At 40.6% G+C, this 23,326-nt stretch overlaps 1 protein-coding gene across 4 annotated transcripts in view; it reads right to left on the bottom strand.

Moving 5' to 3' along the window:
* snx16 (sorting nexin 16) overlaps positions 1-23,326 on the bottom strand; it is a 51,158-nt gene that overhangs the window by 11,660 nt on the left and 16,172 nt on the right. For all 4 annotated transcript variants that reach the window (XM_078540663.1, XM_078540660.1, XM_078540661.1 and 1 more), the window contains 3 exons: positions 13,330-13,416; positions 3,501-3,649; positions 1,289-1,358 (listed from right to left, as the gene is read on the bottom strand). In XM_078540663.1, the coding sequence (XP_078396789.1) occupies positions 1,289-1,358; positions 3,501-3,649; positions 13,330-13,416 (306 nt within the window). The remainder of the gene's footprint in view (positions 1-1,288; positions 1,359-3,500; positions 3,650-13,329; positions 13,417-23,326) is intronic.

Genomic DNA, 23,326 nt, shown 5'->3' on the forward strand with positions numbered 1-23,326 from the left:
CAGAATAAAAACAGATGAACTAATTCCAGTGAAGTTCTGGTTTGTCCAGTTATAGATGTGATCATGTCTTACTGATTCAGCAAAGACACAGAAGACATTGTTCAGACATTCCTTTCTCAGCATGAAGACCATGGTGGGGAAAAGGGAAAAATGCTATATTCTCTTTGATTTCTCCCCAGAGTTAGTGGATTTCTCAGGAAATTGTTATGTGTGAATTCCAATTTCTATGTTATATGTCAATGCTCTGGTGGTTGTATCTGCTTCATATGTTCTCTGTATGTCTGCCTAAGAGCAGAGGATTATTGTTAGCTTTAACCATTTGGTCTACAGCACAAATTTCTTCCATATGCTTGGCTTGGGAACACTTCCCAAACCTTGACAATGAAGCACCCAATACAAGGAGCAAAGAAAACTTACTTCAGGAAAAATTAATTGATGAAAATCTGCAGGTGGCACCACTTAATTATAACATCACGACATTCTCATGCTTGCCCAGCACATAGTGCCCTTAGAATCTATTAAACTCAACTAGGCTACATACATTTCTACAAAGGATGTGGGAATGAAGAGGTACCCTTTGTAGTTATAGGAGGATGTAGATTATGTGAAAGGAAATACCAAATTAACAAAATTAAAGGTCACATTGAAACCAATTAAGCATTCTTCAAATTCTTGACTAAATTTGTTTACACTTTCAAATATAGAAAACAGCATAAAGAACAGCAAGTTCTGAATTGCATAAAATTTTGTAAATTGAATACCAATAATCTATCCCAATGATTTAGATACAAAGGCATGATCAAAACCAATAGAAATCAACACCACTCAGCTCTGCACCGTAACAATTCTGTGACAAAAGTTTGTAAGACCTCTTTCCTGTTGACTGTGCATGGAAAGAAAGATTTACAGATCCAAAATAAAGATTATTCCTCCAAAAAATATTTTCATCTAGCTCATGCAGCATCTAAAAAATATTTTAGGGGGAATTATAAATAAAAGATTGAATACTGGTACAGGCTCAGTAACGCGTCTAGCAACATCTCAAACTATTAGCCAACTAAAATCTGGCAATGTTTGACAACATAAAAGGTCATCTTGTGTAGACGTATTCAACACTAAATTGCATTGGAACCTATTGTATTAATTAATTTAATCCATGCCTAGCATTCCTGCTTTCTTTAGCAAATGTTCTAATGTCAATAAAAACAATGACACGACTGTGCACAGAAACCATTTGTTCTTTTGCTGTATTCATTTTACTGCCTAGAAAATTAAACTAAAAACTTACCCTACTCTCTTCTAGGCTGTCAAAGGGGCCTGGTGGATCATCCAGACATAAAAACTCTCTCACTGAAGTGCTGAAAAGACAAGGTTACTTTAGTTGAGAAGATGGATTTTATTGCAGATCAATTTCCAAGAAGGTCCACACATTTGTATAGTATAAACAAATTGGAAGACAAGTCCCATGGTATTCAGCATTAATTTAAACGGAATGGTAACCTCAAAAGGAATATTGAGAGCCCAATTTCTTCAAATGGACTCCTCTTAAATGCTGTTTCATCAAAAATGACTTTCATTTACATTTTCACTTAGTATTGCCATTTTTCCCTCTTGATATTCTCCATTTCAATGGAGTTGACATTCTGTACAACTTTGCTTTCTTAGCACAAATTACTTTTTTCATTCTGAAGTTCATCAAAAATTCCAATTTATGTTTAGCCATTAAGAACACATGCAGAAATGTTAACATTTCTACTTACTTAGAATATCACATGAGCAAACAATTAAGGAATCACATAAAATTGCAAGTATATCGATCTACTTAAAACCATATTTATAGCTTAGTGCAAGTTAATTTACTGCAAAGCATCTCATTTCCATTTCCATAAACTTTCTTTGGCAAGTACAGAATGCAAAAGTGAGTTGCATTCATACCTTATAACTGGACCTGAAATATTCTTAGGGCTGAAAGAAAACTAAGGTTGCCTCAATTTTGTCACAACAGATAAAAATGCTATAACTAAACAAAAAGCGGCTAAACTCAAATTAAAATGTTAGCCTCTGTTAGAACTTGAATCAAATACTATGGCGATACAAGCAACATTGGCACTGGGTTTATAATAAACTACCAGAACATGCCATGCGTGTTTATTATGCCAGGCTCATCAGGCTCCAAACACTGCTGCATTCATGGGGGTAAATATTCATATTAGTATTATTTAAGGGAATTGTTGTTCCCTTCAAAAACACAGATACGTGTCTGTAGAATATTTTTGGGAGAGAATCTTATAAAAGAATGGTCCTACTACAGGAAGGCATCTTCAGTTATATTTTCCTGGTGACAAAGTGGAAGAAATTAATCTTCTGATTACTCAGTAAATACCTACTTCAAGAAAACAAAACCAATCTGTAACTGTTTAATCACAACAAACTAATAAAAAAGCCTATCAGTGTTGCCAATTCGCTGTTATCAATAAACTCAGCATCAAACCAGCCTTGCAAATGTTCTTGAATACACATTCAGAGCTCCACTGTCCAAACAGCTATTTTTTTAAAATGAGGACTGTGGGGTAGGAATGGAAGATAATTTATAATATTAAAATCAAAAACTTATCGCAATTGATTATTCCAGTTTAACAGATTGAGGGGACCAGATGACATAAGTTTTAACTATGTATGAACAAGAATAGACTGGATGCTAGGCAGTTATTCTTCCTAGAAATGCAGCAACTCTAGAATGCATTGCTGGCTCAGGGTGTATATCTTCAAAATGGACCAGTTCCCACCTGGGGCAGAAATTGCATTATATAGAAAGCAAGAGTCTTTTGATTCATGTGATCGCTAGGTTTTGATTATCTGTATTAGTTAGGGAGGAATTTCACAGAGTATTTTTACCCCATTCCCTGTTTTTTTTGCATAATAAGGAATAATATGGCTGCTAGGGCGGGAAGAAGACTTTAGCTATGATAGTCCAGCCAACATGGTGTGGGGCAGGCTTGATGGGCCAGCTGGTCTATCCTGCCCATCATGTTCGTATGTTTGCACTTCCAAGTGGTCCTGGGCATCTTAAAATATTGCTTTGCAAGACTGGTATTGTATCTGGTAGGACTACCTGCTAAACCTGGTCTCTTGGCTCTTTTTATTGCGCTCAGCTGTCATAAGCATTCCTATTGATGGTCTTTTGAAACCATTTAATACTAAAATAGCTGGATTGCGGATAGGTTTTCGAAACAATACTAAATTAAACCACTGAGTAGTTAAAATATTTCTTTTGCCCAATCATTGTTCTATGAAGAATGAAAGGTTTGTGCTAGCCAATGGCTCTGTTAAAGCAATTCCCAATTAACTATTATAAAAAAAAACTTGCATTTCCTTATCACCTTTCAAAACCTCAGAACACCCTAAAGTGCTTTAAAGCCAACAATTTTTTCAATGTAGTCACTGTTGTAATGTAGGACAAGTTATACACATCAGGCATGATGCATGGAAAGCTTACATACCTGTTGGCAATATCTTTGTGCGCTACAAGATTTTGCAGAAATGCCTGCAGTCCTAATTGTCGGTCTTCTAGAAAGTTAGGGTCATAATTATCCTTGAACCAACGTTTGGGGGGAAGTGCAAGACGAAAGCCAGGAAACATCTCCTTCAGCTGGAAGAAATTTAAAGAATGTTAGTTTTTGTTTTATTGGTTGAAATGGAATTTATTGGCAGCAACATATCCTTGCTAGTAGAACAGCCTTACATTTCTTGGTCATATAAGATCTAAAGCGAATCTAAAATCTGCATCCATGCACGCCCAAAAAATGAAATCCTAAAATGTAAGGATGGTATGAATATATAAATATTATGAACTTTATTCTTTAATCCAAGTTATATGGATACAAATATAACTCATTGCACAAATAGCAACATCTAAGCACGTAATGTAATGTACCTTAAACAAAAAAACGTCTTTTTTCATTACACAAGCTGACTTTTATAGATTTCTATCATTAAAACTTCTACTTATAAACAAGATAATCTCTTGAGAAGGGATAACTTTGTTCTAATGAGTGAAACTACTCCATAATACTTTCTACTAAACGATGAAATTGTCAAATTGATAATTCTGGTTTAAAGCAATTTGATTCATAATAAAACCAAATACTGTGGCGCTTAGCATTACATTTCAATCTTTATTTAACTTGTAATTTTGTTAAAGGTATTAACAATTGAAATTAACTTCCAAATTAGAGCCAGATAAAGAGTAAGGTCACATCACTTAATAAAATTAGAAATGTAGTCAAAAGAAGCCATTAATACAAACATACAAATTAGGAGGAGCCATTTGATAAGATCATGGCTGATCTGATTGTGGCCCTAACTCCATTTTCCTGCATACCCCCATACCCTTCAACTCCCTTGTCAATCAAGAATCTATCTAACTTGGCCTTAAAAGTATTCAATGACCCTGCCTCCGCTGCTGTTTTTAATTCATTCATGGGATGTGGGAATCGTTGGCTAGGCCAGCATTTATTGCTCATCTCTAAATGCCCTCGACAAGGTGGTGATGAACTGCCTTCTTGAACTGCTGCAGTCCATGTGCTTTCTGGAGAAGAGAATTCCAAAGACCAACGGCGCTCGGAAAAAGATTTCTCTTCACTTTCATCTTAAATGGGAGACCCCTTATTTTTAAACTGTGTTCCCCTAGAGCTAGTCTCTATCACGGTTGTTGGGTCAAAATCCTGGAACTCACTTCCTAACAGCACCATGGGTGTACCTACACCATACGGAACGAAGCAGTTCAAGAAGGTGGTTCACCACCAGCTTCTCAAGGGCAATTAGAGATGGACAATGAATGCTGGCTGAGCCAACAATGCCCACATCCCATTAAAGAGTGAAAAAAGGGAAGCATCCTCTCAGCGTCCACCCTGTAAATTCCCCTTGGGATCTTATAGGTTTCAATAAGATCCTCTCTCATTCCTCTAAACTCTGATGGATGCAGGCCCAACCTGTCCAACCTTTCCTCATAAAATAAGCCCTTCATCCCAGGAATCAGTCAAGTGAATCTTCTCTGAACTGCTTCTAATGTTATTATATCCTTTCTCAAGTAAGACGACCAAAACTGTATCCAGGTGTGGTCTCACCAACTCCTTGTACAATTGTAGCAAAACTTCCCTACTTTTATATTCCATTCCCCTTGCAATAGACAACAACATTCCATTTGCCTTCCTGATCATTTGCAAGGAAACAATTTATTTCCTTTGGCCTAGAGGATAATTTTGAAAATCTAGGGCACAAAAAACTTTAGTGCATCATTAATACGATCATCTGACTTGAAAAATATTTCTTTCCAGCGGGTGGGCAATGCTGGCAAGGTCACGTTTATTGCCCATCCCTGTTCATCTAGCTCAGTGGGTAAATATACAGCCTAGTTTGATAAAAAGCACTTATTGCATTGTATCAGCAAAGTGATGGAAAATATCATTAACAGTGCTATCGAGCAGCATTTACTCAGCAATAACCTGCTCACTGATGCTCAGTTTGGGTTCTGCCAGGGCCACTCAACTCCTGACTTCATTACAGCCTTGGTCCAAATATAGACAAAAGAGCTGAACTCCTGAGGTGAGGTGAGAGAGACTGATCTTGACATCAAGGCAGCATTTGACCGAGTGTGGCGTCAAGAAGCCCCAGCAAAATTGAAGTCAATGGAAATCAGAGGGAAAACTCCACGGTTGGAGTCATACATAGCACAAAGGAAGATGATTGCAATTGTTGGAGGTCAATTATCTCAGTCCTGGGACATTGCTGCAGGAGTTCCTCAGGTTAGTGCCCTAGGCCCAACCATTTTCAACTGTTTCATCAATGACCTTCCCTCCATCATAAAGGTCAGAGCGATGACTGCACGATGTTCAGCACCATTCCGCGACTCCTCAGATGCTGAAGCAGTCCGTGTCCATATGCAGCACAACCTGGACAATATTCAGGCTCAGGCTGATAAGTGGCAATTAACATTCACACCACACAAGTGCTGGGCAATGACCATAGAAGCACAGAAAAGTTACGGCACAGAAAGAAACCGTTCAGCCCATCGTGTACAGCTGAAAAAAACTAGCCGCCCACGCCAATCCCACCTTCCAGTACCCAGTCCGTAGCCTCGCAAGTTACAACACTAAAGGTGCAGATCCAGGTACTGTTTAAATGAGATTAGGGGATTAGGGTTTCTGCCTTCACCACTAATGCAGGCAGCAAATTCCAGACACCTACCCCACCGTCTCCCCCAAACCAACTGGGTGTAAAAGTTTTCCCTAATATCCCCTCTAATCCTTCTACCAATACCTTAAATCTGTGCCCCCTGGTAACTGACCTCTCTGCTAGGGGAAACAAGTCTTCTCTGTCAACTCTATCTAAGTCCCTCAATTTTGTATACCTCAATCAAGTCACCACTCAGCCTCCTTTGTTCTAGGAGAAACAACCCTAGCCTACCTAATCTTTTCTCATGGCTGAAATTTTCGAGCCCTGGCATCATTCTTGTAAATCTCTTGCATACTCTCTCCACAGCAATCATGTCCTTCCTGTAATGTGGTGACCAGAACTATATGCAAAACTCCAGCTTTGGCCTAACCAGCATTTAATACAGTTCCAACATTAATCCCTGCTTTTGTATTCTATACCTCATGCCATAAAGAAGAGCATTCCATATGCCTTTTCTACCATCTTATCTAACTGTCCTGCCACCTTCAGGGATCCCTGGACATGCACATCAAGGTCTCTCACTTCCTCTACCCCTCTCAATATCCTCCCGTTTATTGAGTATTCCCTTGCGTTGTTTGCCCTCCCAAAATGCATAACCTCACACTTCTCCAAATTGAATTCCATTTGCCACTTTTCGCCCAATGAACCAAACCATTGATATCAGTCCACAGCTATTCTCTTCACTATCAACTATAGGGTCAATTTTTGTGTCATCTGCAAATTTCCCAATCATGCCTCCCACATTTAAGTCCAAATCACTAATATATACCACAAACACTGAGCCCTGTGGAATGCCACTGGAAACCACTTTCCATTCGCTAAAACATCCATCGATCATTACCCTTTGTCACCGAGCCAATTTTGGATAACCCACCATGTTCCCCTGTATCCCATGGGCTTTTACTTTTATGACCAGTCTACCATGGGAGACCTTGTCAAATTCCTTACTAAAATCCATGTAGACCACATCCACTGCATTGTCCTCAATCCTCCTCGCTACTTCCTCAAAAAATTCAATTAAGTTAATAAGACGCGACTTTCGCTTAACAAAACCATGCTGACTATCCCCGATTAATCTGTACCTTTCTTAAGTGACAGTTTACCCTGGCTCTCAGAATTCATTCTAATAATTTGCCCATCACTGAAGTCAGACTGACCATCCTATGGTTATTTGGCCTATCCCTCGTACCCTTTTTAAACAATGGTACAACATTCGCAGACCTCCAATCCTCTGGCACCTCGCCTGTCTTTAGTGAGGATTGAAAAATGATCCTCAGGGCATCTATTTCCTCCCTGGCTTCCTTTAACAGCCTGGGATACAATCCATCCAGCGCCAGTGATTTATCCACCTTCAAGGATGTCAGTCCTTCCAGTACTTAGTCTTTCGTTTTGCTTATTGCGTTTAATATTTCACACTTGTTATTAACTAGAATATCTGCATCATCCCTTTTCTTTGTGAAGACAAAGTGATCATCAAGAACCCTGTCCACATCTTCTGTCTCAATGCACAAGTTACTTTGTACATCCCTGATAAGCCCTCCCCTTTCCTTAGTTATCCTCTTGCTTTTAATGTACTGATGAAACATCTTTGGGTTTTTCCTTGATTTTATCTGTCAATATTTTTTCATATCCTCTCCTTGCTTTTCCAATTTCATTATTTACTTCACCCCTGTATTTTCTATACTCCTCTAGGCTTTCTAACATTTAGAAGTTTTTTTGTGACTGTCATTAGTTCTCTTTTTCTGCTTTGTCTTACCCTCTATGCTTCTAGATAGCCAGGGGGCTCTAGATTTGGCAGTACCACCCTTTTTCTTTGTGGGGACATGTCTAAACAGTGCCCTTAGAATCTCACTTATAAATGCCGCTCACTGGACTGACCCTAATTTCCCTCCAAGTAGCTGTAACCAGTCCACTTTTGCCAAATCAACTCTTGGCTTCATAAAATTTGTCTTTCCCCAATTTAGAACTTTTACTCCTGTTCTATCTTTATCCTTTTCCATAATTATGCTAAATCTAACCACATTATGGTCACTATCTCCAAAATGGTCCCCTACTGCTACTTCATCCACTTGCTCTGCTTCATTTCTTAAGACTAAATCTAGAATTGTGCTCCCCCTCATTGGGCTTGTTACATGCTGGCTAAAAAGAGTTCTCTTGAATGCAATTTAAGAATTTTGTGCCCTTCACACTGGTCATACCCCAGTTGATATTAGGGTAGTTGAAGTCCCCAACTATTACTGCCCTGTTGTTTTTGCACTCACACATACAAATTAGAAGGAGTAGGCCACTCGGCCCCTCGAGCCTGCTCTGCCACTCAATGAGATCATGGCTGATCTGAAGGTAACCTCAAACCCACATTCCTGCCTCCCCCAATAACCTTTCACCCCCTTGTTAATCAAGAATCAATCTAGCTCTGTCTTAAAAATATTCAGACTCTGCTTCCACCGCCTTTTGAGGAAGAGAGTTCCAAAGACTCTCAATCCTCAGAAAAAATGTCTCCTCTATGACTTAAATGAGCGACCCCTTATCTTTAAATTTGCCTACATATTTGCTTTTCTATTGTCCACCCACTATTTGGGGATCTATAGTACACTCCGAGTAGTGTTGCTGCCCCTTTTTTATTTCTCAACCCATATGGCCTCATTTGATGATCTATTTAGTATATAATCTCTCCTCACAGCTATAGTTTAATCAATAAACCCCCACGTTTTCTAGGCCCCTCTCTATCCTGTCTGAACATCCTACGTCCAGGGATGTTGAGCTGCCAATTTTGCCCCTCTTTAAGCCAAGTTTCCATTATAGCCATGATATCATGCGGCCATGTATCTGTGCCCTCATTCATCAGCTTTGTTTGCTATAAATTTGCATTTTAAATATATACCTTTTAACACTGCCAAATTCCTGTGCTGCACACTTTTTAACCTTTGCTTCTTCTGTCTTGCAGAGTCACTCACTAATTTTGTCTCCTGCTCCCTGCTCTGAATGTGTCCTATCAGAATCTGCCCTCAGGTTCCCATCCGCCTGCCAATCTAGCTTAAACCTTCCCCAACACTAGCAAATCTTTCGGCAAGAACATTTTCCCGGTTCTGTTCAGGTGTACAGATTCTACCTTCCCCAGAACCGGTTCCAATGCCCTAGAAATCTGAAGCCTTCCCTCCTGCATCAACCTTCTAGCCACACATGCATCTGGTGTATTCTCCTATTTCTATACTCATGAGCACATGGCCTTGGGAGTAATCTGGAGATAACTACCTTTGAAGTCCTACTCATTAATCTCTTTCCTAACTCCCTAAACTCAGCCTGCAGGACCTCATCCCCTTTTCTGCCAATACCATTGGTACTAATGTGGACCACAATCTCTGGCTGCACACCCTCACCCTCCAGAATGCTCTGTAGCAGCTTGGTGATATCCATGACCCTGGCATCAGGGAGGCAACATGCTATCCTGGAATCACGTCTGAGACCACAGAAGTATCTGTCTGTTCTCCTAACTAATGAATCCCCTATCACTCCTGCTCTTTCTTTCTTCTTCCTCCCCTCCTGTACAGCTGAGCCACCTATGGCGCCATGAAGTTGGTTCTGTCTGAACTCTTCCGAGAAACCAATGCCTTCACCAGTATCCAAAATGGAAAACTGATTAGCGAGCTGGACCTCAGGAGACTTCTGCACTATCGCCAGCCTCTCTTGGGCTGCCTGGCTGTCACACATTCCCTTTCTGCCTCCATGTTCTTAGCCTGCGGGGTGACCACGTCTCTGAATGTGCTATCCACGTAGCTCTCAGCCTTGTGAATGTGCCGCAGTGACTCCAGCTGCTGCTCAAGCTCCGAAACCTGGAGTTTCTGCAGCTGGTGATACTTCCTGCACATGTAGTTGCCTAGGTCACTGGTAGCGCCCACGATTTCCCACATACTACAGGACACCCATTTCATGCAACCGAGCTGCCTTACCATGTCTTAAAGTTAACCTAAGTGAAGTAAAGTTATTTGATTTTGGTTTACTTGTATCAACTTTATTTTATTTTACTCAGTCTTAACTTAATAAACCTTACAACTGTGATAAACCTTACCAGTACTGATAAATCCAACTACTATTTAACATGCTCCAGCTATTTAACAATTATTTAAAACTTTATGTTTTCTAATTTCCAGCAATTTCCACACCCTCCCTAAGAGCAGTTACTTCCTAGCCAGCCAATCAACTTACAGCTTTCCTGTGACATCACCATTCACTTTTTCTTCCCAAACTCAGCACACTCCTGAACTATCAGAAGCTCTTCTCCCCGCTCTGAGTATCTTCCGCAGGTCCGACTCTTCACTCCTCTTCCTGAAAGTGTCTCATCTCCAACAATCTCTCCTTGACATTACCATCACGGAAACCCCAGCTATCAACATCCTGAGATTACCATTGACCAGAAACTTAACTAGAGAAGCCATATAAATATTTTGGCTACAAGAGGAGGAGGCTGGGAATTCTGCCTCCTGACTCCCCAAGCCTGTCCAACATCTACAAGGTACAAGTCATGAGTGTGATGGAATACTCCCCACTTGCCTGGATGAGTGCAGTTCCCACAACACTCAGGAAGCTCGATACCATCCAGAACAAAGCAGCCCGCTTGATCGTCGCCCCATCCACCACCTTCAACATTCACTACCTCCACCACTGTCGCACAGTGGCAGCAGTGTGTACCATCCACAATATACATACAGCAACTCACCAAGGCTCCTTTGATAGCACCTTCCAAACTGACAACCTCTACCACCTAAAAGGACAAGGGCAGCAGACTCATAGGAACAGTACCACCTGAAAGGTCACCTTCCAAGTCATGCACCATCCTGACTTGGAACTACATCACCGTTCCTTTACTGCTGCTGGGTCAAAATCCTGGAACTCCCTTCCCAACAGCACTGTGGGTGTTCCTACAACACATGGACTGCAGCAGTTCAAGGTGGCAGCTCACCACCGCCTTCTCAAGGGCAATTAGGGATGGGCAACAAATGATGGCCTAGCCAGCAGCGTCACATCCCGTGAACGAATAGAAAAAAAATCTTAAACACAAACCCTGCATTACCGACTTCGTGGTTCGACTGCACATTAAGCACTTTCCTTGCACTGCTTCTCATGTCTGGGGCTTGTAAAATATGCTAACATATCCAATGAAGCATTAAATATCTGAATATTTATGTTTAGCCATGTTAACTGTAAAACATATCCATTAAAATAATTTCACATGAAGCTATTTAACAGCTCTATCACTAGTAATTTCAGATTTCAGGATGCAACCAGCATTAAATATATATCTTGCAATACCTTTTGTAAACAGTTGAAAAAGAATTTATCTTTAAAAACAGAGTAACTTTCTAAGAGCAATGTAATCCCCAGAATCACAGAACTGATTACATCAAGACCAAGGGCAGAAGAATCACAGTTGGATCAAGGAATGTGTTGGCTGCAACACAATCCTGGGTAACATGGATGTTTCTGTATTCATTACATTCCCTCAGGTCACCTACGAACAACAATATACAGTCACAATTGTGAACCGTGCACAGGGACAGACTGGAAACGCAAGTACTCCTCTCCCAGGTTGAGATTAATCCTACATTCCAGGTGTTCCATGCAGCTCTGATTGTAATGGCACTCCCAAAGTAGCATTGGGAAGAGAATTTCAGGCTATTGAGCCATTAATGATGTGGGAATATCATTTACATACTAGTCAAAACTGAAGGAGATTATGATCCAATGACAGTGCCAGTCTTGTTCTTGGTGATAGAGGGTGCGCAGGAGAGGGAAGTAACTGAGTTTTGCTGTGTTGCACCCTCTAGATTATAGATACTGTAGCCAGAGTGCAGTGGCACCCATAAAATAAACCGCTCTGTCTTGCATAATGCTTAGTTTCTTGAATGTTATAGCAACACTCATCCAATTTAGTGGTAGTTATTCCATTATTCCTGACCTGAATGTTGTAGATGACTAACAGGCTTTGAAGTGCAAATGGTGAGCCAAGTATAATCCAGCTCTGGGTGTTCCTGTAACCAATGTGGATACAGCTGGTACAGTTAAACTTCATGTCAATGGTGCTGATCACCTCCCCTGTCCCCCCAAATCACAAGGTGGGGTTCTCAGCACTATCATCTGCAATTTTTGTAGTGTGAATGCAATCTGCCACTTGTTAGTCCAATCCTAGATGCTATCCAGGTCCTGCTGTAGGCTAGGGCAGGTTGTTTCTTTATCAAATTGTGAATGGAGCTGAACATAGTAGAATCAATAAACAGCCTCACTCTAATTATTTCAGCAATGACCTTCCCTCTGCCAAAAATTAGTAAAGATTTTTGTACCAAGGATAAAAGGAACTTCTGCAGTGATGCCTTGGGATGTAATAGTCTCTGAAAACCACAACAATCTGCCTTTGTGGCAGGTATGACTCCAGCTAATAAATTGTTTTTTATGACACCCATTGACCTCATTTTTTCTAGGTATCCAAAGTGCTATATTCTGTTGAAAAGTGCCTTGATGTCGAGGGCAGTTATTCTTTCTTCCCTTCTCAGCTTGTCTGTGATGCAACAATCCTGTCGACTTGATCACATATAAAAAGGACAGTATCACTACATTATAGTTCAGTTGTACAAGCAAAAATTAGAAACATTTTTCTCCTTTCCTTCCTGAGGATGGTGACTTGTTGCAATGCAAATCATAATGCCCCTATAACTCAACTCATCAGAATAAGGAATTAGATGCAGGCTTACCCTGGTTTGTATGGCTCAGTAACATACCAGACGGTGTATTTACCTAAAGAGCTATCAATATTTGAATCTTTATATAGAAAAAAAGAACCTCACTAGCACAGCTTCAAGACAAAGTTTGCATTTTAGGATTTTTCTTTGACATGTACCCAGGTATTTCATATGCCATCTATTCAGGATGAAATAAATGTTTTGTAGGTGAGAAATACAATTTTGAGAGTATGCACATATGCAGAAATATTTCATCTCCATGTTTACATTAAATCTGAACTTGCAATGTTGTTTATGTTTTTAGTGCTACTTCAAAATAGTTTTTCTATTAGTCTACCGATTTGAGGAATAAAATATTACAAACCTTGTCATTCAGGCGTGAAAAGTCTGTATATCGCCTAAAAACCACCCAGTTCTCATCTAGATGATTTTTCACAAGTATCTTGTAAACCTATGATTAACAAGATGACATTATAGTGTGTATGCAAAATTGTAACAGAACTGTACATTTTTAAAAATTGTTCAATTAAACTGTTAAGTATTTAGATATTCAATAAAAACTGTAGCTGAATTGAAAATGGAAATTGAACTTCATTTCCAAAGAAAACCATTTTTTTTTCAATCTCGTGTTCTCTGTTAAACTGATCTAAACTGGAAAAACGCAGCAGAAAAGGAACTGAACAAATGAGAGTTCCTGCTCTACAAAGTGCACATCTGAATTTTGGATGACAGAGTCTGGATTGGGCGTGTTCCACTTCAAGTAGCTTGTTTACTCACTTCTGAGGGTGAAACGAAAGTCACCTGAGTGATATACTAGAAGATCATCATAAACTTTGGAGCCACATAAGACCATAAGACACAGGAGCAGAAATTAGGCCATTCGGTCCATCGAGTCTCCTCTGCCATTCAATCATGGCTGATAAGTTTCTCAACCCCATTCTCCCGCCTTCTCCCCATAACCTTTGATCCCCTTACCAATCAAGAACCTATCTATCCCGGTCTTAAATACACTCAATGACCTGGCCTCCACAGCCTTCTGTGGCAATGAATTCCATAGATTCACCACTCTCTGGCTAAAGAAGTTTCTCCTCATCTCTGTTTAAAAGGTCTCCCCTTTACTCTGAGGATGTGCCCTCGGGTCCTAGTCTCTCCTACTAATGGAAACATCTTCCCCACATCCACTCTATCCAGCCCTTTCAGTATTCTGTAAGTTTCAATCAGATCCCCCCATATCCTTCTAAACTCCATCGAGTATAGACCCATAGTCCTCAAACGTTCCTCATATGTTAAGTCTTTCATTCCTGGGATCGTTCTCGTGAACCTCCTCTGGACCCTCTCCAGGGCCAGCACATCCTTCCTGCGATACGGGGCCCAAAATTGCTCACAATATTCTAAATATGGTCTGACCAGAGCCTTATAAAGCCTCAGCAGCACATCCCTGCTTTTATATTCTAGTCCTCTCGAAATAAATGCCAACATTGCATTGGCCTTCCTAACTACCGACTCAACCTGCAAGTTAACCTTAACAGAATCCTGGGCTAGGACTCCCAAGTCCCTTTGCACTCCAGATTTCTGAATTCTGTCCCCATTTAGAAAATAGTCTATGCCTCTATTCTTCCTACCAAAGTGCATGACCTCACACTTCCCCACGCTGTATTCCATCTACCACTTCTTTGCCCATTCTTCTAACCTGTCCAAATCCTTCTGCAACCTCCACACCTCCTCAATACTACCTGTCCCTCTACCTATCTTTGTATCATCTGCAAACTTAGCCAGGATGCCCTCAGTTCCTTCATCTAGATCATTAATGTATAAAGTGGAAAGTTGTGGTCCCAACACTGACCCCTGCGGAACTCCACCGGCTGCCATCCTGAGAAGGACCCCCTTATCCCCACTCTCTGCCTCCTGCCAGACAGCCAATCTTCTATCCATGCTAGTACCTTGCCTCTAACACCATGGGCTCTTATCTTACTGAGCAGCCTCTTGTGCGGCACCTTGTCAAAGGCCTTCTGGAAGTCCAAGTAGATAACATCCATTGGCTCTCTTTTGTCTAACCTACTCGTTACCTCTTCAAAGAATTCTAACAGATTTGTCAGCCATGACCTCCCCTTGATGAAACCATGCTGACTTTGCCCTATTTTAACATGCACTTCCAAGTATTTTGAAATCTCATCCTTAATAATGGACTCTAAAATCTTACCAACGACTGAGGTCAGGCTAATCGGCCTGTAATTTCCCGTCTTTTGCCTCACTCCCTTCTTAAACAGGGGGTTACATTAGCGATTTTCCAGTCCTCTGTGACCCTCCCTGACTCCAGTGATTCCTGAAGGAACACCACTAACGCCTCCACTATCTCTTCAGCTATCTCCTTCAGAACTCTGGGGTGTAATCCATCTGGTCCAGGTGATTTATCCACCTTCAGACCTTTCAGTTTTCCTAGCACCTTTTCCTTGGTAATGGCCACCATACTCACCTCTGCCCCCCCAACTCTCTTGAACTTTGGGGATGTTACTCGTGTCTTCCACCGTGAAGACTGACGCAAAGTACCTATTCAGTTCCTCCGCCATTTCTTTGTTCCCCACTACTACTTCTCCAGCGTCATTTTCCATCGACCCAATGTCCACTTTTGCCTCTCTCTTACCCTTTATATATCTTAAAAAAACTCTTGCAATCTTCTTTTATATTACTGGCTAGTTTACCCTCATATTTAATCTTCTCCCTCCTTATTTCTTTTTTAGTTGTCCTCTGTTGGTCTTTGTAGGCTTCCCAATCCCCTGGTTTCCCACTGCTCTTCGCCGCATTGTATGCTTTCTCTTTAGCTTTTATGCTGTCCCTGACTTCCCTTGTCAGCCATGGTTGCCTCATCCTCCCTTTAGTATGCTTCTTCTTCCTAGGGATGAATTTTTGCTGTGTCTCCCAAATTACTCCCAGAAACTCCTGCCATTGCTGTTCCACTGTCTTTCCTGCTAGGCTCATCTCCCAGTCAATTCTGGCCAGCTCCTCCCTCATGCCTCTGTAGTTGCCTTTATTCAACTGTAATACCGTTACATCTGATTCCAGCTTTTTCCTCTCAAATTGCAGGGTAAATTCTATCATATTATGGTCACTTCCTCCTAAGGGTTCCTTCACCTTAAGCTCCCTTATGAAATCTGCCTCATTACACATCACTAAATCTAGAATTGCCTGTTCCCTAGTGGGCTCCACCACAAGCTGCTCCAAAAAGCCATCTTGTAGACATTCTACAAATTCCTTTTCTTTGGATCCACTACCAACCAGATTTCCCCAGTCTACCTGCATATTGAAATCCCCCATAATCACTGTAACCTTGCCTTTCTTACACGCCTTTTCTATCTCCTGGTGTATCTTGTGCCCCACATCCTGACTACTGTTCGGAGGCCTGTACATAACTCCCATTATGTTTTTTTTACCTTTGCATCTTGCAGCCTTAGAAGCAGGGAGAAAAAAAAAACTTGTACTGAAGAAAAGCTCATCTCGAAATAGATCCTTTGTCTTTACTCATTTCAAATGCATATGTCGAAAATGACCAACTCAACAAAACCTAGATTATAGTAAAGACTATCACGAATCTCAATTTTTTTTTGTAAATGCATTTGGCAAAGTTAAAGCATCATTTTGATTTTAATTTAGGGCTATGTTGCATGCTCAGATTGCTTTAATAATTCTGAATGCAAAACTTCCAAGTCCAAAATATCTAATTATTCCCCACCCAAAGGTTATGCATTGCAGATTACATACATTATATAACATTAACGTGCTAATTTTCTTACCAATAGAATTAAAAACACGTGCATCATAATGGCACAAATGGGACCATCATGTCACTTACTTATCACAGAATCACTGATACAGGAGGCTGCCATTAGGCTCATCAAATCTGTACCTCTTTGACAGAACTATCCAATCAGTCCCACTGCCCTGGCTCTTTTTCCAGTGCCCTGAAAGTGCTTCCTTTAAGTGTTCCTCCAGTTTCCTCATAAGGTTATCACCTAATCTGCTTCCAGCACCCTTTCAGGCAGTGCATTCCAGATCACAACTCACAGGGGAAAACAATGTTCCTTATGTTGCCTCGTTTTTTTTTTGACCAAATCAGCTAAATCTGTGCCCTCTTGTTACCAACTCTTACGTCACTGGAAACAAATTTATCCTTATTTACTCTATCAAAGCCGTTCATTTTTTTTATGGCTCTAAATTTGCCTTTCCCTTCCCAATGCATCCCCCCCACCCCACCCCCAAGGTTGAAGGTTGCTTACAGAAAAAGGGTAATCAATACACTTAGCCAACTGCATGCTTATATTTAAACAGGGATTTAAGATAAATGTTGTCCAAATTGCTACGAGATTTGAGATCAGTCTACTCCTATGTTCTTATTCTTGCAATTATTTCTGCAGTGATTGGGTTGTTCAGGACAAAAAAAGTACTTAAAGGCTGAGCCATGAGATCAGTGATTCCCAGGAAAAGATATCCATGAAACCTTAAGTGGAATTGAGCATAAATAACTATTCCAATTATTTTGTCTGTGACATCTTTTGGCTATCTCCATCTATCACTGGCCCTCTATCCAGCTCTTCTTGTCCCACCCCCGCCCCTTAAACCAGCTTATATTTCACCCCTTTTCTATTTTTCCTTAGTTCTGTTGAAGAGTCATGTGGACTCGAAACTTTAACTGTGCTCCTCTCCACAGATGCTGCCAGACCTGCTGAGTTTTTCCAGGTATTTTTGTTTTTATTTCAATTGACTGACTACACTTGATTATTCCATGATAGACCCAATCCAATGGGGAAATAATGTTCACACAATCATTTGCAGAGGATAGAAGGATACATTTTAAAGCCAAACAGTTCACTGTCTTTATAAATAAATGTTTTGGCCATTTTAATTTTACTTATAGGAAACTAGAAGGAAAATAGCCTACAGCCAAAGGCTCCATGCTCCCAATATTTTCTAGCAATCTTCGCCTAGCCACATTCCTAAATATGCTGATTTATGGTTGTATGTTTCTATGGATTCCAGCATCCTGCAGTAATTTGTTTCTATGTGTTTGTAAGCCAGTCAGTGTCAGCTGGTAATCGGACTGTATGACAACACAGCCAAGTCCAATCCTGTCCTCAGCTGAGATCCAGACAACCAAATTCCAGAAGGGATTGATAGATGAACAGTGATGTGGAGCAGGATCTGTGGAAACACGTCACCTTCAAAAAAAGATTAAGTGCAGCATCTCTACTGCTGCCTTGACCAAGTTCAGCAAACAGATTGGGTCAAGGAATCTAACCTGAGAAACTTCCTGGTCTGTTTGTCTCACTGTCTTAACTAGTTAAAATCTCTGAGTTAACTAGCTAAACCTCTGAGACAAAGAGATCTTAATTTTCATTCTGAATAAGACAAATGTTTTTGCCTGTTCCAAATGACCCTTTCTGTCCCAAAGATGAAAACTCTTGCTAGATGCTGCCCGGTAACTTAACCGAATAACTATATTACAAAACCAGGAATAATGGAGGACAATTTGATTATATAGAGGCAATGCAATTTGAATACAATCCCACCCACATCAGAAGCAGGAACTCTGGTTGACTTCTCTTTTCTAGACTGAAGTCACCATTGTAGGATCTAGCTACTGCAGTTTTTCAAAACTCAATATTTCTACAGTTAGAAACTCAGACTAATTTTCTGAGATCATAGTATATATTTTTCTGCAAATTAACACTTTTAATAGGTCACCGCTTGTATAGAAATGTAGGATAAACAGGCAGAATTACAGCACAGTGGTAAATGCAATGCTGGTCACATTCTTCTGGATCATACTATAGCCGTGGTTGGTGCTTTATCACACCAATGGTCTTCTGAAGATCAGTGATTGCCAGCATCAATATCACCTATCCATAAGTAATAAAACTCAGAAACCAAGTACTGAATACCAGCATGACCATTAAGCCAAACTCTGAGCATTAGCTGAAATAATGCACGTTTCAGTTTTGGAGTAATCACATTAAGCACCTACAGGGCTCTTGACAAGGGGATTAAGAATCTAGATTAAAACATGAGTTTCAAAGTTCACAAAAGCTATAATAATGTCACCCTCAGAAAAAAAAATTCCAATTAAGTTTAATCCAAAAGTACAGTTGTTAACTGTATTATGCATGCCAAATGCAAACAGATGCCCAAACCATTTCTATTTATCCTCATGGTGCAGAATTCTTGAATGAAACAGAACAATGAACTAACGTGTATTCCTCAACTTGTAGTACTGACTCCAGAACCATGATTATTCTACCTTCCATTTCAATCAAGTGCCATGGAAGGACTGCCCTGATGGATGGGATGAATGGCTTTTTCTTGCCCTGGGTTTTTAAAAAAAGAAAAATGAAATAGTACTCTGAATCCACCTTCAAACTAATATTTTAAAATGTTACTGGTCTCTTGTCAGCATGGGCTGGTTGGGCCAAATGCCTGTTTTTTTGCACTGCATATCTAACGCATTCCTGTCAGCAACTAGCTTTTTTTTAAGCTCTTGCTTAAAATGAATATAAGCAACAACTTTGTTACTTGAGTTCCATGGTCAAGCTGCAAACAAATCTACTAAAATACTTTGAATCTACAGGTCAAAAGCTTCTTTAACTTGTTTCAATTCTAAAAGTTTCAATTTTAAAAAAAAACAAATGGGCACTTTGAACTCATGCAACATGTGTAGATCGTTCTGCCCCAAGCTTGTCTGTTGTTCTATTTAATCATGGTTGATCTGTAGTTCTACTCCATTTACTCACAGACATCTATAAAATAGTAAAAGCAGTAATAAATGTTTACTCAAGGTGTTAAACCTTGGCATTTTCCTAAATCAAAAGCTAAAGTGTAAAGAATAAGCGAATGAAAATATACAAATTGCTTTCAAATATCTATTTTAATTAGGTGTCCTGCAAATGGTATGTTGATTTTTAAAAATTAAATCAATCTATTAATGAACCTAAAAAAGTTATTTCTCTTAACTATGAGCAATTTTTAAAACTATATAACAGTCTCATCCCCTTCAAGAACTAGACTAACGTCATTGGGAGAAGAGGTATAGTGAAAACAGGAAACATTCTCCATATTCGCCCCCAAGGTCCAGTTTGTGCTGTACACAAGACTCAAGAGGTCTGATACAGCTGCTCCTTACAGCTTACCTGAACATGAACCTACCCATCTCAGCCTAGTCTCTTATTGGAGTTTGAACACTAGTTACAGAGAACCTCTGGGAGTCAGATGGTTTTTGGGACGTTGTCAATAAAACCAGTTCCCCATCACTTCTGGATCATACTGTAACCATGGTCATTGCTTCATTATCCCTTGGTGGTCCAAGGAGACATCTTCACCACCACCTCAGCTTTTGTCCCAGCCTTCAACCAGTTTACTATTGCCCTTTACCTCCAGCAACGGAGAATGACACTCAACTTGCACACAAACATACTGAACTCCCACATCTGCACCTTACCTCTGGAAAAAGTTTCAAACATATTTCATATTAATTTGTAACTGTTTCTTAGGCCTCAAAAAGCTGAAATTAATAAACAATTTTCTTGCCTTACTTACAATATGGCCACATATTTCTGATTATCAACTCAGTTTCTTCTGTTGCATATGTTGGTACAAGTAAACAACACCAATGGAGTTCAAAGAGACAATCAGAGCATCTGAAGCATTGTGGCTTAAACCATCCTTTCCCTTTTTGGGATTGGTTGTCTATCTCCAAATGCATCAAATGTAAAATTCTTATATCTAATTATATTCACAGCTTTACACCTCCCTTCTGTATAACCTAGAGGAGAGCACGAGAGGAGGACCCCGAGCCAGGCAGTCAGCAGCACCTAGAGGAGAATGCGAGAGGACCTCGAGCCAGGCAGTCAGCAGCATCTAGAACCTAACATCACAGGAGAAACATAAGTTCACTGGTTGGTGAGAAACTGCTATTAGGGAGTTCCATCAAGTAGCTGAGAATTAGAAAAACACATTCTTTTTAAAAGAAGGGGCTATATACATTTAAGTAAGAAACACAAGCAATAGGGAAATAAAGTTAAGTAGAGGCCAGGTAAAATAAAGTTGCGTAAGTAAACCAAAGTAAAATAAAGTTAATGCAAGGGAAGTAAATTGAAGCCATGGCAGGACAGCTTGGTCATGTGGAATGCATGTCTTGTACTATGTGGGAAGTTGTGGATACTACCAGTGTCCCAGATGATCACATGTGCAGGAAGTGTCACCAGCCGCAGAACCTAGAGCTCTGGGTTTCGGAGCTCGAGCAGTGGTGGGAGTCACCGTGGGGCATCCGCGAGGCTGAGAGCTACGTGGATAATATGTTCAGAGAGGTGGTCACACCGCAGCTTAGGAGCCTGGAGGCAGAAAGGGAATGTGGGACCACCAGGCAGTCCAAGAAAATTAGACAGGTAATGCAGGAGTCCCCTGGGGTCCCGCTCACCAATCGGTTTTCCATTTTGGATAAAGGTGAGGGCGTTGGTTCTGTGGAGAAGAGCAGTCAGAGCCAAGTTTGTGGCACCACAGGCAGCTCTGCTGTACTAGAGGGAGAATGAAGAGGGGAAGAGCAGGTGATTCATTAGTTTGGGGCTGTGCACGTGACTCCAGGATGGTATGTTGCCTCCCTGGTGCCAGGGGCAAGGATGTCATGGAGCAGCTGCAGGACGTTCTTCTGGGGGAGGTTGTGGTCCATGTTGGTGCCAATGACTTAGATAGGAAAGTGGATGAGGTCCTGAAAGCAGACTTTAGGGAGTTAGGAAGGAAATTGAAAAGCAGGTCCTCTAAAGCCGTAATCTCACGGTTACTCCCAGTCCCACGCGCAAACGAGTATAGAAATAGGAAAATTGAGCGAATAAACATGCAGCTGGAAAGCTGGTGTAGGAGGGAGGGCATCAGATTTCTGAGACATTGGGACCAGTTCTAGAGAAGGTGGGACCTGTACAAGTCGGATGGTCTACACCTGAACAGGACTGGGACGAATATCCTCGCAGGGAGATTTGCTAGTGCTGTTGGGGGGAGGTTTAAACTACATTGGCAAGGGGATGGGACCTTGAGGGCAAATTCAGAGCTGGGAACAGGAGATGGAGAATTAGTGAGTGACTCTGAAAGACAGAAGCAGCATAGGTTAAAAAATGTACAACACAAGAATTTAGCAGTGCTAAAAGTTATATATGTAAATGCAAGGAGCAAAGTAAATAAAGCCAATGAGCTGAGGACACAGATAGACACATGGCCACATGGTATCATCGCTGTAACGGAAACTTGGTTTAAAGAGAGGTTAAACTGACAGCTCAACATCCCTGGATATAGAGTTTTCAGGCAGGGTAAGGAGGGGGATAAAAAAGGTGGCTGTGTGACATTATTGCTTAAAGAATCAATTACAGCTGTGAGGAGGGATGGTATACTAAATGAAGCATCAAATTAGGCCACATGGGTTGAGCTCAGAAATAGAAAAGGTGCAGCCACGCTGCTAGGAGTGTACTATCGACCCCCAAATAGTGGAAGGGAGTTAGAAGAGCAAAAGTGTAGACAGATTTCTGAGTGCAAAAACAACTGGACAGTAATCGTTGGGGACTTCAACTAAATTAATATCAATTGGGATATGAACTGCGTGAAGGGCACAGAGGGCATAAAATTCTTCAACTGCATTCAAGAGAACTTCTTTAGCCAGCACGTAACAAGCACAATGAGAGGGGCGCAATTTCAGATTTAGTCTTAGGAAATGAAGCAGAGCAAGTGGGTGAAGTAGCAGTGGGGGGCCATTCTGGAGATAGTGACCATAATATGGTTAGATTTAGCATCATTATGGAAAAGGACAAAGATAGAAAAGGAGTATAAGTTCTAAATTGGGGGAAGACAAATTTTATAAGGTTAAAGGTGAGCTGGCAAGAGTGGACTGGATACAGCTATTAGAAGGAAAAGCTATGTCAAATCAGTGGGAGACTTTCCAAGGCAAGATTCTACAGGCGCAGTATAGACATGTATCCACAAAGAAAAAGGATGGTACTGCCAAATCTAGAGCCCCCTGCTTATCCAGAAACATACAGGCCAAGATAAAGCAGAAAAAGAAAGCTTATGACAGTCACAAAAGATTTAATACTGTAGAAAACCTAGAGTAGTATAGAAAGTACAGGAGTGAAGTAAAAACAGAAATTAGGAGAGCAAAGAGACAATACGAAAAAATAGTGGCAGGTAGAATCAAAGAAAATCCTAATTTGTTTTACCAATATATTAAGAGCAAGAGAATAAATAAGTAAAAAGTAGGGCCTAACAGAGATGTACATGGTAACTTGTGGATTGATACAGAAGGTGTAGGCAGGGTTCTCAATGAGTATTTTGTCTCT

Source organism: Cetorhinus maximus, chromosome 4 (genome assembly GCF_964194155.1).
Source record: "Cetorhinus maximus chromosome 4, sCetMax3.hap1.1, whole genome shotgun sequence".
Classification (NCBI taxonomy): Eukaryota; Metazoa; Chordata; class Chondrichthyes; order Lamniformes; family Cetorhinidae; genus Cetorhinus; species Cetorhinus maximus.